Source organism: Anolis carolinensis, chromosome 3 (assembly GCF_035594765.1).
Source record: "Anolis carolinensis isolate JA03-04 chromosome 3, rAnoCar3.1.pri, whole genome shotgun sequence".
NCBI classification, from domain to species: Eukaryota; Metazoa; Chordata; class Lepidosauria; order Squamata; family Dactyloidae; genus Anolis; species Anolis carolinensis.
This window is the reverse complement of record NC_085843.1, coordinates 196193587-196212748: the sequence shown is the minus strand read 5'-3', so window position 1 is coordinate 196212748 and position 19162 is coordinate 196193587. Positions and strand designations below refer to the sequence as shown.

Here is a 19162-nt window from a genome sequence, read left to right as displayed (position 1 = left end):
GTGAGGGGTGTGTGTGTGTGAGTTGAAACCGTCCCCGAATATTCAGTGACTGTGAAGCCACAGATACCGCAGATCCTGACCTCTCCTGTGTGTATAAGCACCGCCCAGGCCTTGACCCAGTTCCAGGGCTTTACATGTTATTAGGTGCATGTTTGCTTCACTTCCACCTCTTGCTTTGGTTCCGTATTACTTGGTCAGTGCAGATGTGCCCTTAGAGCAGATGTGGGCAATCTTCAGGGGCCATTGAAATTACCTCCCCATATCTGATGGTGCAGCGGATGGCACAGAGGACTGAAAGGTTGGCGGTTCGAATCTGGGGAGTGGGATGAGCTCCCACTGTTAGCCCCAGCTTCTGCCAACCTAGCAGTTTGAAAATATGCAAATGTGAATAGATCAATAGGTACCGCTCCGGCGGGAAGGTAGTGGCGCTCCATGCAGTCATCTCGGCCACATGACCTTGGTGGTGTCTACGGACAATGCCGGCTCTTTGACTTAGAAATGGAGATGAGCACCAAGTCCTCAGAGTCAGACATGACTAGACTTAATGTCAAGGGAAAACCTTTACCTTTATCTATGAAAACGAGTTTCCACATTTTAGAAGAGAATTCAATTCCTTAGTTGTGCAGTTACCCTAATTTTGAATTATGATTTTCCGTCAAACCCTCTGTTGTTGTCTTCTGATAGCCTCCAGGAGTGGTGTGCATCACAGAGCCACATAAGTGTCACCCTTGATACACATCTCCCCCATTAAGCATTTTTATCAGAAAGCCCAAATCTGTTAACCAATTCGTCACTTTGTAGTAAAGTGCACGTTGATGTAATAAGACAGTGGTTCTTATCCTGTGGGTCCTCAGATGTTTTGGCTGTCAACTCCCAGTAAACTGGGAGTAAACTGGTTGGGATTTCTGGAAGTTGTAGACCAAAACACCTGGGATCCACAGGATGAGAACCAATGTAATAAGAGTTGCCACATATAGCTGGCAACAAGTTCCTTCCTTCCTTGTTAGTCTGTGGTTATCAAGAATCTCTTGGGGTCACCACCCAACATCCTTTCCCACTACTCAGTTGTAGCATTATAATTCTACTTTAATTGCCATGGAAAAATCCTATGGAATCCTTGAATTTGCAGTTCAAGGGGAGGATTTAGACTTCTCAGTCAGAGAACTTGAGTGCCTCTCCAAGCCACAAACCTAGGATTTCATAGGATATTACCATAGCAGTTAAAGGGGATTCACAGTCTTGTAATTGTGTAATGTGAAATTGTGTAATGTGGAAGGGTTACATGAACCTCTGCAGTTCATGTAGGAAGGAATGGGCTTGTATCTTTCTCTCACCAACGTATTTGGTTACTCAGTCACTGCACTGCATTGCACTTTTGGATACCTTGCAGGGGGGCAAGGTTCCCTCAGCTAGTATGGGATGAAAACAGATCTGCTTACAAATAGTCTGTGCTTATCTTTGCATTGTTTCCCTTTTTCTTTCAGAGTTTGAAGCCCTTTTTGTCAAGTCATCCAGTTTGTGAAACAGATGGGAATTGGCTCTGCTGGACTCCTTTTCTTGGAAAATGCACTGAATCAGAGACTGTGCCTAATATGGCTGATTGTGATCTTTACCTCTACTGGAATGGACCTCAACGCATGACTTTGTTACCATGGTGATGATCCTAACTACAGCTCTGGAAAACAAAGGTGCTGATTCTCTATCATGCAGGGCTGAGCTGGTAAGAGTTCATTTCCTACCAACAGTGTAGCTTTTTCTGCTGTATGTTACCATCTGTAAGGATGTTCTTTATTTTAGAGCAGTGCTTTCCAAACTCTGTGTTGCAACACGTTAGTTTTCGGCTGCAGGGTGTAGGCGTGTTGCATGAACGTAACGAGAAATGACAAAAACCTTCACAATGTCTGTTATTAAAGGTTTTCATGACATTGGTTGTGCCTCCATACATTTTGTTATTACAATTTATGTATTTTTACATACATTTATGTATGTAACCTTTGGTTTGCTAATATAACTGAATTACTGTGTCGCCAGATGATGCATGTCTTAAAAATCGTGTTACCAACATGAAATGTTTGGGAAGCTCTGATTTAGAGTAAAAGAAATGGAGCATCATTGTTTGCTCTCCTGCTGGATCTGTTTGGTGATGGGTGGGCGAGAAGAATATAACTCTGCAATGTTATCAATCATCATGTTTACAAAAAGTGTTAATTTTGTCTGAAGGTATACATATGTGTGGGCAAATGCGAGCTGTATTGCTGCACTATCATTATGTAATACTACTACTACTACTACTACTACAGTAGAGTCTCACTTATCCAATGTAAACGAGCCGGCAGAACGTTGGATAAGCGAATATGTTGGATAATAAGGAGGGATTAAGGAAAAGCCTATTAAACATCAAATTAGGTTATGATTTTACAAATTAAGCACCAAAACATCATGTTATACAACAAATTTGACAGAAAAAGTAGTTCAATACGCAGTAATGCTATGTAGTAATTACTGTATTAACAAATTTAGCACCAAATAGATGTATTGAAAACATTGACTACAAAAATGCTTTGGATAATCCAGAATGTTGGATAAGTGAGTGTTGGATAAGTGATACTCTACTGTACTAATAATAAGAATACTTTATTTATATTCCGCCCTTTTCCCCGTGGGGACTCAGAGTGGATTACAGTATAAACAAATACAGGCAAACATTCAATGCCTTGTCACAATACAATGAGACACACATACACAGACAAAGGTAAAGGCTTCTCCTTTCATTTCCGGCTTTGGAGGCGGTGCTCATCTCTGGCTCAGGGGGAAGTACTCTTCTCCATTTCCAAGCCGGGGAGTCTGTGTTATCACCTCCTGGTCGTGTGACCAGCATGACTGCTTGGAGCGTTTTTATTCTTTTCCCGCTCAAGTAGTACCTATTTATCTACTCACATTTATATATTTTCGAACTGCTAGGTTGGCAGGAGCTAGGGCTAACAACGAGCTCACACCATCCCACGGATTTGAACTGCCAACTTTCAGGCCAGCAGTTCAGCAGAAGAAGGGTTCAACCCATTGTGCCACCACTTTTTAGCCACTTTCTTTTTTCAGTGGATTAGACATTTTGAGAGATCTTGTAAGGATGGATCTAGGAGACCAAAATTTCCAAGCTAAACCCTATCCATACCACAGTAAAATGTTCTGTGGATGCTTACAGGCAATCATTATAACAATAACAACATCAACAACAACAACAATAATAATAATAAATCTTTATATCCTGCTTTTCTCCCTAAACGGGACCCAAAGCGGCTCACAACATTTTAAAATACAAATCAACCATACATAAACAATAAGCAATAAAACCAACTTGACAGTAAAACATAAATAAACATGTTTAAATCACTTAACAGATAATCAGATACCATTGTTGTGGGGATTCGTCAGTTCAGGTGATAAGCTTCCTCGACTCACTGAAAGTCAGCCTTCCTGTCATTCCGAATTAAATAAATATGATAAAACCTCATGAGATGATGTCCTAAATGAAACACCTGATGTGTGAGTAATCTTTATTCAGCCACACTCAAGTATTGTGAATATTGTGCGATTTTACAAACCGGTACTATGGAAAGACCCTAATTCGTCCTGTGTGCTTCCTTTGTTCTTCTCTTTCATGTGCAAGGAGAGGAGTTGTGAAGCTTCTCTCCTTGTTTCATTTGGGAAATGATAAACACAGTGGTTAGTACAAATTCTATTTAACTAAAACATATATTTTTAATGTAGATAACTAACTGCAATTTGAAAAAACTATAGTCTCCCATATTTAGGTGAAACGAGAAATTCCAATTTGTTACAAATGAGTCATAGTAGTTTATGGACCAATTTGTTACAAATGAGTCATAGTAGTTTATGAGCCCCTTGTGGCACAATGGGTTCATCCCTTGTGCCGGCAGGACCGCTGACTGACAGTTCGGCAGTTTGAATCTGAGGAGAACGGGTGAGCTCCCTGTGTCAGCTCCAGCTCTCCATGCGGGGACATGAGAGAAGCCTCCCACAAGGATGGTAAAACATCAAACGTCTGGGCATCTCCTGGGCAACGTCCTTGCAGACGGCCAATTCTCTCACGCCAGAAGCAACTTGCAGTTTCTCAAGTTGCTCTTGACACAAAAAAGTAATTTATTGGTTATTTCCTGATGTGCATAAGATGGATAGAATGCATAATTTGGAGGCTTGCTCTAGCATGTTCTCAAAACAACAAACCGTAACCTGCGTCTATGTGCAATACAGTATATACAGTTTTAGAATATTAGAATTAAGTAGGATGGATGACTCATTCTGATGAAGTCCTTAAGACAAAAGGCCTTACAATAAGATGGATTCGGATGAAAGGAAATGCATCACGTGGACCTTTGCTAGAAAGCTGGAGAGCTAGAGAAACCTATGAAACCCAGAATCATTCAAATAGTTGGGATCAAGAAATACATGAATAGGAATGAAAAGGAATAGGAATAGCAATTAAAAAGAAGAAAAAAATAGCCATCATCTGGAATGGAAAAAGGCGGGGTTGGGGAAGGTTTTCTTTATGTTGAAAATCTAGTAAACTCCCCTCTCACTTGTTGGCTTATATGGAAATTGAAGTGTTTCTGAAGACTGAGTGGGAAATGCAATGTGAGTCTCTTAAGTCCTTCCTCAATTGGTTTTATTTTGGTTTCCATTGTTTATTGCAAGTGCCTTAGTAATCCTTTAGTGTGTTTATTTTGCGTACACCGTGCTAGGCACATTAATATTTAAGAAGGAGGTTTTCCTCACTACAAATTTCTTTCTCCCTCCTTCTTCCAGCCCTCTAATTCTGCTTTTCACCCATCTTCTTTTTTCAGTGGATTAGACATTTTGAGAGATCTTGTAAGGATGGAGCTTGGGCACCAAAATATACAAAGCTAAATCCTATCCATAGCACAGTAAAATGTTCTGTGGCTGCTCAGAGGCAATCCAAACATTTTTTTATTACAAATTTTCCATTGACTGATTCACTTGCAAATCCATTAATTACTGCAGTGAGTCAGTGTCTTCTAGCTGAAATTAATGTCTCATTCCTTGATAACTTTTTAATATTACCCCTTTTGTTAACATTTAACAAGGCCTCAGATGGGTAAGTCAAAACTGTACATGTCAGCGATTGAGGAGGGGCAGAAAAAAGAAAACAGACACGTTGTTTAGTTTAAAACATAATTCAACAGATTGTAAAGTAAGATTCCATGTTTTGGGACACCCTTCCCCAAACTGACAATTTCAGATGTGTTGAATTTCCATCATCCTCAGGCAACAGTCATATTATTAATTGTAGGTCCATCTGGGGAAGAAATTCCAGTTTATAGGGGAAAGGACATCTGAAATAAGAACTTTAAAAATGACAGCAAAAGGTTCTGATAACCAAATGCTTCTCTCAGGGACTATGATGACAGCTTCCATGACATTCTGTGTAAACTCCAAGACCTGTTTTGATTTTAAAGTTTCAAATAATTATCACCAATCAGTGATACTTTATCTTATTAAATTATTCCAGTTATTAGTGTTAGTGGGAATGATTTATCTCCCAGTTTATAACACTGTTTATTTTCAACTTACTTTTCAGAGCTACCATTTCAAACTTCTTCCTTGTTAATAAATCAGATATGAAAGATGCAGCTGTCTCTGTATATTCTGCATGTAGGATTGAATCCTCAGTGCCATTTTTAAATCTTTTTTAGAATAGAACTTGATGAGTGGCAAATGCTTTGCCTTTAATTGCATTATTATTGAGTAGTCTCTATAATTTTTCATTTTCCCAAACTGGAATATTGGTGTAGATTAGGGGTCCTCAAACGTTTTAAGCATAGGGCCCTGTTCACAGTGCCTCAGATTGTTGGGGCGCGCACAGACTATAGTTTGAAAAAAACGTATTCCTATACACACTGCTCAAATCTTTTTTTCTAGTGCATGAAAGAACAATACAATATTTAAAAAGAATAGTTTTAACCAACACACATTTACCAGTATTTCAATGGGAAGTATGGGCCTGCTTTCGGCTGATGGGGCAGTAAAGTTCATTGGGATTATTGTTGTGATTGTGTGCCTTGTAATAAAGATGACAACTTTGGGCTGACTTAGATTCTTCTTTGCTTCCTTATGAAATGTGAAATGCAGTTAATATGGGCACAAATATGGGTTCATAATGTTTGTCATTCCTTATTTCTTTTTCTTGGATGTAAGTTTTGTCTTTTGAATAACTGAGTTATATTAATATACAAATAGAAGAACAAGCATAAGAAAACAGGAAGCGATGTAAGGAATGCTCTCACATTTAATTGTCCCAAAATGGTTTTAATAACTGGATATAATAAAATAAAAATGCAGTCTCCACCCTATGGAGTAATGTATTTCTATTTTCTTTTCAGGGGCAGTAGTTATAAAAATATTTATCTTTGTAGTTATACTAGCTCTTAGTTATACTAGCTGTTGGTAAATATCCATGTGTCTGTGTCACCTGAAAAGTGACAAGTTGTTTCAGAGAGATGGAAGAATGGGGAAGCCTCTCATTAATAGCTTAATAGATTAATAAAGATACCATTTGGAAGCAACTTGAAAGAACCTTTCACCTTGGAGTCAGTCTTCAAACACCAGCTATCAACTACTATCGCCAATGTCTGTCTCCATCTCACATTCATATATGAGATACAAGCAGTCCCCAGATTATGAACAAGATAGGTTCTGTAGGTTTGTTCTTAAGTTTAATTTGGAACAGGTACATTTTTAGTGAAACTCTAGCCATAAATATACATCTTTTAGCTTTGGATAGCACAGGGAAGGGTCAACACTTGTGGTGTTTTTTTTATGCTGTCTGTGCCCCTTTTCCTTGTGATAATTGGATTTTCAAAAATTTGGCTTGTTGTGTAAACAAAGATTGATGGTAAAGTTGAGACACCTCTTCCAGGAGTGAGTTTCCCTTCCTGGGGCCTGATTTCTCTCATTTCCTGTTGTCTCACCCTCCTTCTTAACTATGAGTCATTTGTAAGTTGGATGTTTGTAACTTATGGACTGCCTGTGTGTGTGTGTGTGTGTGTGTACACACACACACACACACACACACTCACTCACACACATATGCCTGGACACAGTGTACTCTTAATGAAGAATTAAGTAATGTGTTTGCCTGAATTATTACGAGGGTCACTGGAGATGGAAGGTAAAAACAAAGAAAGTTATTGTAATTTCAGTGCATTATTATTGTTGTTTTGTCACAGACAGAACGCCACCAAATAAGGTTCAACACAGTTTATTAAAGTTACAGAACCAAAAATGCCTGTAAGAAACAAAGGGCTAGGCAAACACTTGCCTTCGATGTGAAAAGATACAAAAAGACTTTGCTGGAACTAAAAACAGTTCAAAAGATAAACCGGATTAAACAGGAGTTTAATCCGGGTTAAATCAAAAATGCTTACTTCAGCCTGGCACTTTAAACAAACAAAAGTTGATAAACAAAGATTCAATGAAACACAAATAACTGGCAGCAGATTCCTCTCTGCTACTCAAAAGCTACGATTGAGTAACTAAGTTGTTACTCCTCCGTGCAACGAGCGAACTCCGGGTCCAAACACATCAATCAGGGTAGCAGCAGTCAGCAGGGTCCCAATCCGGTCCAAGGTCGAAAGCCAGGTACAGACGTCTTTAGTTCACTAGTTCCACCGATAGCCACAGAAGGGATAGTCCGAGGTCGAAGTCAGTCAGTCAGTCCAGCGTCAATCCAGAGTAGGCAATTAATGTCCGTCAAAAAGACGACGGAGGTCCAAGCTATCAAGATTAAACACAGGTTGCACAACAAAAGCCCACACAGTTCCTCCCGCCGTCTATGCCCAGTGTCCTTGGTAACTTACGTATTCAGCAAACGAATCACACCCGTCTTCAGGAATTTCCCCAACAAGAGCCCAAGCGTTCGTCCAGATTACCTTGCCCAACGCAATTAGCCATTGATTCTAAACCCCATTTTATGCCAGTTCATAACTCCTCATCACTATCAGCTGCTATCCTAATTCCAGGTGCCTCATCATCATCATCCTCATCAGAGCTAAAACACCTTTGACTACGCCCCACAGCATCCCCAGCTGTGGATCTCGTTCCATCCCTCCAGCCCGTCCACGGATCCGATCCTGCAACCCGCCAGTCGCCTCCCATGCTATCATTGCCGGTGACACCCAAATCCTCCCTCACACGAGTCCATTCCATGTCATCCTCTGAGCTAACCATCTCTTCCTCCATTCTCTCGGTAAAACCCTCAAAGGAGTCTTCGTCTGTTGGTTCTGCAAATAAGTCTCGGAGCCGTTTCTTTTCGCGCTCCTCAAGAGAGTCTGACTCTCGAGGAGTCTTACGACCTCGTCTCCCAGTATCGGAGCCATAAGGCTCAACCATAACATGTTTTATGTAAATCTAAAGAGGGAATAAAACCTCAATTACAACATTGGAAGCTACAAGGAAAGAAGAGACTTTCCAATTTGTCTTGTACTGTGTGCTCTTTGTTAACCTATGAGTGCTGTCCAGATGTTGAATGGTATTTGGCGTGAAGGTATTATAACACAGCATCCATTCTGAAAGATCAGTGAATACTCTTTCCTATTTGTTTTTAGCACACTCCAAAGAAGATGAGTCAAGGACCCACTCTCTTTTCTTGTGGAATTATGGGTGAGTAGGAAAAGCTCCTGCCCCTTTTAATTGTTTTAACTGTCTGACTATTGACATTGCATTATTGGAGATGAAGCCATTTCTGTATTTTATTGGAAACATACCTCACCTTCTTTGCTTTCTCCCCCTCTTTGCAAACTGAGAAAGTTATATCGTTCTTTCTCGTGTAATTTTCTGTGAATTCCATATAGATGGCAGCTGATCTGCTTTATGTTACACTATATGGCACTCAGCTGATGAGCTCTCTGTGTGTAAATTTCCAACTGTCTGCCCTCCATGTCAAACTCTTCTGACCTTGGCTTCATCTCAAGTATTGTAGAAACTAGTAAATCATCTGTTCTCATTCCAGTCTAAGCCAGATGTACTTAATTGAGGCAATTGACAGGAAACAGAATCCATGCAAAGCAGTTCTGTATCTTGAAAAATCAGCTAAATGGCACATCTGGTACATCCAAACTTTACATTTAGCGATACTAGATAGTTTAGCTCCAGTTACTCACAGGTGTGCAGTAAACCTTGCCTTGTGCTGTTCTTTGCTTGCTGCAAGTCTTGGTTTTGTGTTGCTGAGTATTTCAGGTTATGAGCAGCAGCATTTTTTTGTTCATGGAAACACTTTTGCAATTTTTACAGTAATCTCTAAGGCGAAATGGAATCCTACCTTTTAGTTTTTAAATGAAAAAAATAATCAGGGTGAGCACAGTTTAATTGAATTCTTGCACTGGGTTGCGCCGAGTTTTCTGGGCTGTATGGCCGTGTTCCATAAGCATTTTCTGTTTATGTTTCGCCTGCATCTATGGCAGGCATCCTCAGAGGTTGTAAGATATGCTGTGTCCAAGTTGGTTCATCAAGTGCTCTGCTATGGCTGACTTCTCTAGTTGAGTTAGTCTGCAGTGCCTTTCATGTTCCTTGATTCGTGTTTGCGCATTGCTGTGTTTGGTGGTCCCTATGTAGACTTGTCCATGGCTGTACACTGTAGACTCCTGCAGAGCTGAGAGGATCCCTCTTGTTCTTTGCAGAATGTAGCATTTGTTGGATTTTCTTAATGGATCTGTAGATAGTTTGTAGCGTATTATTTGAGAACACAGAAATGCTGGACCACTCTAACAACTCTAATGTCAGACTACACAGAGAAGCCATTGAAATCCACAAGCATGTGGACAATTTCAACAGAAAGGAGGAAACCATGAACATGAACAAAATATGGTTACCGGTATTTAAAAAAACACTCTAAAATCAGGACAGTGAATAAAGAACAAAACTCTGAAAACAGAGGAATTCCAGACATGAATCAATCAGGGCCAGCTAATACTTCCCAACAAATGATTCCCTCAGGCAGTAAACAGCCAGACCTTGAAACTGAAAGGCTAATCAATTATAATCAAGGTGGCCAATTGAAACATTCATCCCTGCATCAAATAGACAAAGGTTCTTTCTCTGACCTGAACATTCCACAGATATATAAACCTCACTAGCCTAGTTTCCAATTTACCTCATAACCTCTGAGGATGCCTGCCATAGATGCAGGCAAAACGTCAGGAGAAAATGTTTCTGGAACATGGCCATACAGCCCAAAAAACTCATAGCAACCCAGTGATTCCAGCCATGAAACCCTTCGACAACACATTATTGTACTGTTGTTAAATTTAAAATGATACTGACATAAAAGCTGCCTGATCTCTTAGTAGATATATGCTATTGAACTTTATGAAGTTTGTGATGCTGTTGGTTGCTCTTGAAGGGCTGGTAGTTTTGAATGATCTAGCACTGCATTGTATTCCCAAGTTTCTTATGTGTCTGGGTAATGATCGCCAGATCCAATTAAAACGTTTGGTAGGGTTTGCGGCAAACTATTCTGTTACAAAAACTGGTACTTTACAAACAAAGATCTTGTTCCCACCGTTCAAATGCATTACCCTCATTAGTATTAATGGGGGCTGAGTGAGTGCATGAGTGGGGACATTTCTCAAGCTTCCAGATAGGGAAGTCACCTTGGCAGTGGGGAGGGAGCGAGTAATTCTCATACAGAATGTGAGAGAGCAAAATTACAAGGTCTCTCTCTCTCTCATACACAAACACACACAGTCATTTATCTGTGTTTTTATCCTAAATGAAAGCTGGAGGCTTCAGAGTCTGTAAGTGGGCTGTTTACAGCACCTGTAAAAAGTGAGATAAGAAGCAAATGAAAATCATTCTGTTGCTCAAAGAATATAATGGGTTCAAGCCTAACAAGCTTATTTGTGACTAATGTTCCATAAGAGCTCTACAGATACCAGTGCTGCACTAATGCTAGTCTTTACATGCTGAATTATCCTGTTTCCAAGGTTGAGCTGCTAGAAAGTAATATATTGCAAGTAATGGCATTATCTGTGACACATTATTTTGTGTGTGGTAGGAAGGACATAGCCCCTTTCACACACACCTAAAGGACCAGTAACACTTTTTTCCCTTTTCCTACAAAGTAATGTTTATTCCTGAAGTGTCTTAACAATACTGTCCTAGGGAATTTTCTATATTATGGTCCATTTTATTATTTGGATAATTTTTTCTCAAGAAAAGTTAATCCAAGAGTAATAAAACAACAGGCTAGGCAATAAATAATATGAGTTTCCAGGTGTGTACTAATAGTAATCAGTTACTTTGTAGTGGTGATGCAGTGGGTTGTAAAAGAAGTTACTTTTACTAAAGAACTTTCCACAGCCTTTTCCAAGGAAACGTACTATTGTTTGCTGACCTCCTATGTAATTTACTTTTCCATGCCCAATCAAGAAGAGCAATTCCTTTCAACATTCTCTTTTGTCTTCCTTTATTATTTTAGGCATATTTCCCATTCACACCCCCCCCCATTGTTTTTTAATTGGGGCTTCCAAATGGTGCAGATTAACTAACCATATTGTTGTTAAAATTTGCCCAGATAGACTCGGTGCTGAAAGCCACTGTATTTTCCAAACTGCTAGTCAGTTTCCAATACGTCTTTTCTTTTACAAAAGACTGAGGCAAATATGTCATGTTTTGAATTTGGAGTATGGCCATTGAGAATCCAAAAAGTATGGGGCATCTTTCAATTGGAAAGAAAAAAGGGAGGGAATGAGAGGGATTTGATTTGCTTCCTTGTCTTTTCAGTGAGGATAGGCAGATTGTCTTGAGAACTAATGACACCAAGTAACATGATTTTTGTTCCTGTGTTATAAATGTCATTTCCTTCTCAGCTGTATCATAAAAACATGGAAAAAGTTTATTAATCTGCAAAAACTTTGTTTTTGCGGGACATTCTGCAGCATATCTCATCAAATGTAGCGTAGTTTGTTACATAGTGTTATCCATTTGATTTTTACTGGAAGTAGAACAAGTAGGAATTAATAAACCTCGTCTATCCAGACAACAATAAGCAGAGGTCTTGAAAAAGTTGTTATGTAAGACTATTAGGAAGGTAGAAGGATAGGCTATACTCTTAAGTTGCTGTTTATAGGATAGACTAAGGCAATTTGGAAGTATCACTGACACCCAGCTTCTTGTTCATAAGGTGCCAGGAAACCTTACTTGACTTTGCCAGCTATGCCATGTGGCCTCAGGGAGGGGGCTAGACAGGCCAAACACATGTGTAGAAACTATTTATCTCAAGCGCACCAACGCCCTATAAAATTCCTGTTCTTTTCTCTCACCCTGAGCATTTCCATGCTTGCTTGTGACTATAACAGATAGAAAGCAAGATCGAAAAGTGCTTCTGCAGTCAGAATTTGTCAAATATATTTAAAGATGCTTTTAAAATCATCTACTAGTGCTCATTTAGTTAACCTAGATGAGTTCAGGTCTGCAAGGTCAGATGAACTGCATGCCAGAATATCAAAGACACTGATGTATGCACAGGACTACTTGTCATCATTTTTGAGAAAACCAGGAGTATGTGTGATAGGCTAATGAATGGAGATGAATGGAGATGAAGAAACATCCTTCTCTTCAACAAAAGCAAAACAGAAAATCCAGCAGTAGAGTCAATTCAGCTTGACCTCAGTACCAGGGAAAATATTAAAACAGATTACACAGGAGTCTATTAGTATCTTGATGACAATACAGTTCTTAGTAGGAGTTAGCATTGGTTTGCCAAGAACAAATCTGATTAAATTAACCTCATATATATATTTTTAACGGGTTAACAGTTTAGTAGATGGCAGGAATATTGTGGATTTTTGTGATGAAACTGTAGAAGTCCCAGCTCATTTTGTTAGAGTGTCTCGCCCACAGCTTGAAATAGCCATTTTTTATTAGTTTCATAAGGGTGGAGCTTAAAGAATCATAGAATCATAGAATCGTAGAGTTGGAAGAGACCTCACGGGCCATCCAGTCCAACCCCCTGCAAGAAGCAGGAAAATCTCATTCAAAGCACTCTTGACAGATGGCCATCCAGCCTCTGCTTAAAAGGCTCCAAAGAAGGAGCCTCCACCACAGTCTGGGGCAGAGAGTTCCACTGCCAAACAGCTCTCACAGTGAGAAAGTTCTTCCTGATGTTCAGGTGGAATCTTCTTTCCTGTAGTGAAGCCATTGTTCCGCATCCTAGTCTGCAGGGCAGCAGAAAACAAGCTTGCTCCCTCCTCCCTATGACTTCCCCTCACATATTTGTATATGGCTATCATGTCTCCTCTCAACCTTCTCTTCTGCAGGCTAAACATACCCTTTCTGGTTTGGAACAGTAATTTGGTCCAGCTTTTTGGCCGCGGAAATAGAGCCATCTTTAGTTTAGGGTTATTACCACCAGGAAATCTTGGAAGCAAGACATGTCTATAGTTAGTCTCAGCAAGATCCAGGCTTGGACAAGCCGTTTCAAGTCAATACTACTGTTCTGGGAACTCATGCGGCTATACTGACCTACCGCTGACCAGTGACAGCCTGTGGAGTTTCCTGCGCCTTCAACAAGTTGCCAGGAGAGACCTGCTCTCTCAGCCTTCAGCCTGATCACCTTGGGCATTGGGTATCCCAAAGGTCCCTCTACCAGAGAAAGTGAGCAAACTTTCATCTGTTCTTCGTCTCCAGAATCATCCATGACCGGCAACTTCAAGAACAAGCAGTTACCTTCAAAATTTAAGTATGGACTTTGTTGTGAGGAAATCAAGATAGTGCCTGGGTGGAGATAGGCCCAAGCCCAATTAATAAATCATTATCGTTTCTTGAAAGCAATAGAGTGGACATTGATTCCGTGGGGTTTCTTGCTCAAACAGGAAGGCAAACCAGCACCCCCAAGCTGATAGAAAGTTAAGACAAGTTAGTGCCAAAGACATTTAAAGCAGCTTGGGTACGACAGCATAATGTCATTTACTTAGATTCCAGCAAAGCATTTTCTGATTAGCAATTTACTGAACATGGAAATGCCACTAGTTGGATCCATGTTTGGTTGGAAAACTGTGCTCAAAGAATTGTCATCCATGGATTTGCTTCTAACTGGAAGGAAGTCTCAAGTGCCAACAAGGTTCTGTTCTGGGACTAACATTCTTAAATGTTTTTAGCAATAATTTAGACAATGAAGTATGGGGAATCCTCATTAAATGTACAAATGGCACAAAGCTGAGAGGTAGTTGGAAGATAGGAAGAGAATTCAAAAAGACGTTGATAAATTAGAAAACTGGACTGATATCAGTGAAATGAAATTAAACAGAGGCAAATGCAAACTTCTACATTTAGGCTACAGAAATCAAATAGATTGATATAGAATGAGACATACTTGGCTCAGCAGTACTACATGTGAAAAGGACCTTAGGATTGTTATTGAAGGATCTGGGCATGTGCAGCTTGGTAAAGAGAAGACTGAACGTGACATGATTAAAGGGCTGACCCAAAGAGGAGGGTGCAAGCTTGTTCTCAGCTGCTCCAGAGGACAGATCTATGTCTAATGCTTTAAGTTACAGGAGGGTCAATTTCAGTGGAGCATTAGAAGAAAAATCTTGTCATTTAGTGTTGATCAACAGTGGGACCAAGTACCTAGAGAGGTGGTAAGGTCTTCTTTTCTGGATTTCTTCAAAAACACCTACCTGCTGGGAATGCTCTAGCCAGATATCCTGCATCAAGCAAGGTGTTGTACCTGATGATCCATTGGTCCCCTTCCAACGCTATAGTTCTACGATTCTGGGACTTTTCTCTGTATGAAAACATTGTTAACAGCTTCTAGATTTCAAAACTGTATACAAGTTATGTCTCTTCATTTACTTTTTTTAAAATAGTTTTTATTGCTTTTCAAGTGTTATTTTACAGCTAAAGTAAGGAAAACAATTCTGTGAGGGAAGAGGTTGGGTAAGATAGGTAAGGGATGGGTAGAGAGGATATAGAGAGAAGAAAAGAACAATAATAATAATAAGAAACAAAAAAAACTTCCATTTGTCCTCCTGAGAAGCTATATTTTCGTAGTTTCATCCATTTCAAAGTCCAGTTGACCTTTTCGCAGTTAAAATCTTTCACACTTCAGATAAATCAATTGTGAATATGTTTCCATTCTTGCTTATAAAGTCTTTAAAGCTTGACCAATCCGTTCTTATCTTTATCTCTTCATTTACTTTTGATGAGTACTGAACTTGTTAGGAGTTATTTAGTCTTTCAGTATGTTAGTATAATCCCTATGTCACTTTAATCCCAGTCTATCTTTTGAGCATATTAAAGTATTCCTCTTTAAAACATTTGCGTTGAGAAGTCTTCGAGTTTGTTGGATCTATTTTTTTATTGGAAGCACAAGATCCATCAACCAGAGCCAGATACAAACACAGTATGTATTGAATTAAAGAAAAGAGTATAGAAGTAAATAACAGCAGGCTTTTGAGTACACTGAGCCTGTTTTCAGCATCAGAATTGACTCCAGTCTTGACCAGCCTCTAAGCCTCCCTTATTTTAGCGGCCTGTCTTAATTTTGTTCTACTAAAACAATTTGAAATCACAAACTTTTGCTGATCACACAGGGATCTGCCAGTAGATCCCAGTTCACTTTCTGGGACCAGGTTTTCCTGGTCTAAAACAAAATACTACAGATGTAGAACTAAATATATAACACAGAATATGTGTGTGGATGGCTAGACAGATCTATTTGCATTCAGTGGCCATCCATAATCCCAGTCCGTTTCACACATAGATTTTGCTAAAGAAACAAATATGATATTTTGAATGTCAGAAATTGAGAGGTATCAATATCTTTCAAATTTCTGGGTACACTTCTGTTAAAGGAGACTCCAGCAATGTAGGTGGATCTTGCTGTCTTGTACGTTTGCATAAAATTGCAGTCTTTACTAATTGATAGTCACAGCTGATACCTGAAAATGTTTTAGTAGGATTAGTAGAATTATTTGAGGGTTTTTTAAAGCCTATACTTGTAATGATACTGGTAATAAAAGAGAAGGTTGTACTTGATCTTTGCTTTCCTTGAAAAGAATAGAAGATGAAATATGTATTGCTATGAATTCATACTCTAACAATAACACTTTTATATGCCTTGCTTGAGTAGTCCTTGAATTGCGCACGTTCCTGTAATGGTGAAGAATTGTTGTTTTATCATGGTGGATAGCCAATATTATATTCTCTAGTTAGAAGAAATATAAATTACAGTAGAGTCTCACTTATCCAAGCTAAACAGGCAGGCAGAAGCTTGGATAAGCGAATATCTTGGATAATAAGGAGGGATTAAGGAAAAGTCTATTAAACATCAAATTAGGTTATGATTTTACAAATTAAGCACCAAAACATCATGTTATACAACAAATTTGACAGAAAAAGTAGTTCAATACGCAGTAATGTTATGTTGTAATTACTGTATTTACGAATTTAGCACCAAAATATCACGATATATTGAAAACATTTTTGACTACAAAAATGGCTTGGATAATCCAGAGGCTTGGATAAGCGAGGCTTGGATAAGTGAGACTCTACTGTAATTGATAGGAGGATCACAGATAGGAGGTGGTTTAACATTTTGTTTAGGCAGTGCATTTTTGTTTGTTTTTAGAGTGTGTTCTGCGTCTGAAGACCAAAGTGAAAGAAGTAAGAAAAGCAATACTAATTTCTCAGAAGACAGTAAATAGAAATATTGGTTTCACTTCTTAATCTACCAATATGAGGACTAGTTAATTTCATGCCAGTAGGAATTTTGTGGAATTGGGTAGCTTTAGAATGATATGTTACAAAACCTCATAGCACAAATAGACAAATTTTAATAAGGAAATATTGTTATAGGAACAGTGACATATCAGTTTTAAGAGCTGCAACAGCCAGCCCATTTTTGAAAATAAAACAGATTTCTGTTTGCTAGTACAGCTTCCCATGGCTTGGAAGCTGTCCCTAGGAATATCTTCTCTCCTTGTTCTACCAAACATACCTATTACAGAAAGTTATAAAGTTTACTGGTTATAAAGTTCATTGAATTCATCTCAGTTTGGAGTCAGATGTGGAGTGACTTCAAATCTGAAATGGGAACTACCAACAACATTTTGATCTCTCAATCAAAAAATTCAAATGATGGCTCCCCAGTCAGGGAAGCAAAAATACATCATGAAAGGTAAATCATTGGCTATTTGCTACTACTTTCAAATAAAAATATACAAATGTTAAATACAGTATACAAATGTATTTTCTGAAGGAATTTGTTAATATATCTTTTTGCCATATGTGTTGGAAACCGCCCTGAGTGCCTTCGGGAAGATAGGGTGGGCTACAAATAAAGATGATGATGATGATGATGATGATGATGATGATGATGAAAATGAATACAAATGTTATATAATATCTATAAGGCAACACTTCCGATAATAAATTACATGGATAGTCAATGGACTAAAAGCTGATAAATTAACCAATTGTACCCATTCAAGATCATAACCCATAAGATCCTCATTATCCTTACCACCATCATAAAATAACTTTCAATTTGGAAAAAGGTCAAGGACTGATCATTGGGAAGTTCTTAAGACAAGAGAGTTATTCCATCAAGCTTTGGATTTCCATTTTTTTCAGTTAGATCAGTAGTTTAGATTAGCTCCAGTACAACCAGGTTAGAATAGATGTGATCTGAATTTCGATTCCCATAATGAATCTGACAACACACATCTTTGGGGGAATGCACTTTTGTAGATTCCTTGTACTAAGTAACAGATTGGCTCAAATGACCTACACAGCTGCTTCCAACTCTGTGGCCCATCTAACCAGTGATTAGTACAGTTTAGTATTTTCTCAAGGAAGAGTCAAAGGTTAAAAAATGCTACTCTCTACTTTTAAGTTAATTTAAAACTCTTTTAAATTGTGAATGAGTGACTAAGAATTTGACTTCAACATCTTGGCCTCAGGGTCCATGGGTGTGATTCTGTAAACATCTAAGTTTGTACAAAATATTTGCTTACTATGCAGAATTGCTTGAATTGAATTTAATGAGATTACATAACACACAATTTTACTGGCATTACTTCCCCCGGACTGCTTTTATTTTTTTTGGTCTGTATATGAAGAATGCCTTTCTATGAAGTAGTGGTTTGAGGGAGTTTTATAAAAGAGAAAGAAGTAAAATGATGGAGAAGGCTGATGCCTACACAATGATCTCATATTGTACCAGCTTAATTTCATTGTGTTAAAAATGAAGAGCTTCATTTTTACAAGGGCTAAGTGACTCGTAATACATATCCATTAGTTTAATGGATGCCTTGTTGGAATGAATACGTTGTGCTGTACTGTTCCTTCAAAAGGCACCATTTTCCTTCCTAATTAGATGTATGAATTTTTGTATGTATGAAAGAAGCAGGCTGAAGTCTTATGCATAATTTATCTAGGTCCAATTTAGCTCAGGCTGGCCCTACACTTTAGAATTAATGCAATTTGACACCACTTTAATAGTCATGGCTCATAATTTAGTTGGGATTCATAGTTTAGTGAGGCAAAATTACAACTTCTTTATTTCCATAGTATGGAATCATGGCAGTTAAAGTGGTGGCAAACAGCTTTATTTCTACAGTATGTATGTGTCCTCAATGGGACTTTTGGGAAACTGTCTTATATGGTTGCACCATCAAGGTCCTGTCTGTGTAAGTAAGTAAGTAAGTAAGTAAGTAAGTAACTATTTTTCTACCCCTCCACCATCTCCCAACAGGGACTCGGGGCGGCTAACAAAACAAGTACAACAGTTAAGACATATTACAATGAATAAAACACAGTAAAATCGACATTATAAAACAATACATTACAATGATCATAAAAACTCATTAAAAGCATAAAATGAGTAAAGACAAAATAAAATGGAATGAACCATCTTTGTTGGATCCTCTATGCCCTCTGATACAAATATATGAGAAGTTAATTGCTCAGTGTAGTCCAGTAGCAACACGAGAAGGCTCTTGTGCAAGAAAGCTGGAGAAGGCTACGATTTACTTTACAGTATTGTTATTTTTTTAGGGGGAGGGGCCTGGTGGCACAGTGTGTTAAATCACTGAGCTGCTGAATTTGCGGACCAAAAAGTCCC

At 38.7% G+C, this 19162-nt stretch overlaps 1 protein-coding gene across 2 annotated transcripts in view; it reads left to right on the top strand.

The window, feature by feature from the left end:
* fam53b (family with sequence similarity 53 member B) overlaps positions 1 to 19162 on the top strand; it is a 179863-nt gene that overhangs the window by 45289 nt on the left and 115412 nt on the right. For both annotated transcript variants that reach the window (XM_003218604.4, XM_016992219.2), the window contains exons 3-4: positions 1485 to 1720; positions 8643 to 8697. In XM_003218604.4, the coding sequence (XP_003218652.2) occupies positions 1652 to 1720; positions 8643 to 8697 (124 nt within the window). In that variant the 5' untranslated portion in view covers positions 1485 to 1651. The remainder of the gene's footprint in view (positions 1 to 1484; positions 1721 to 8642; positions 8698 to 19162) is intronic.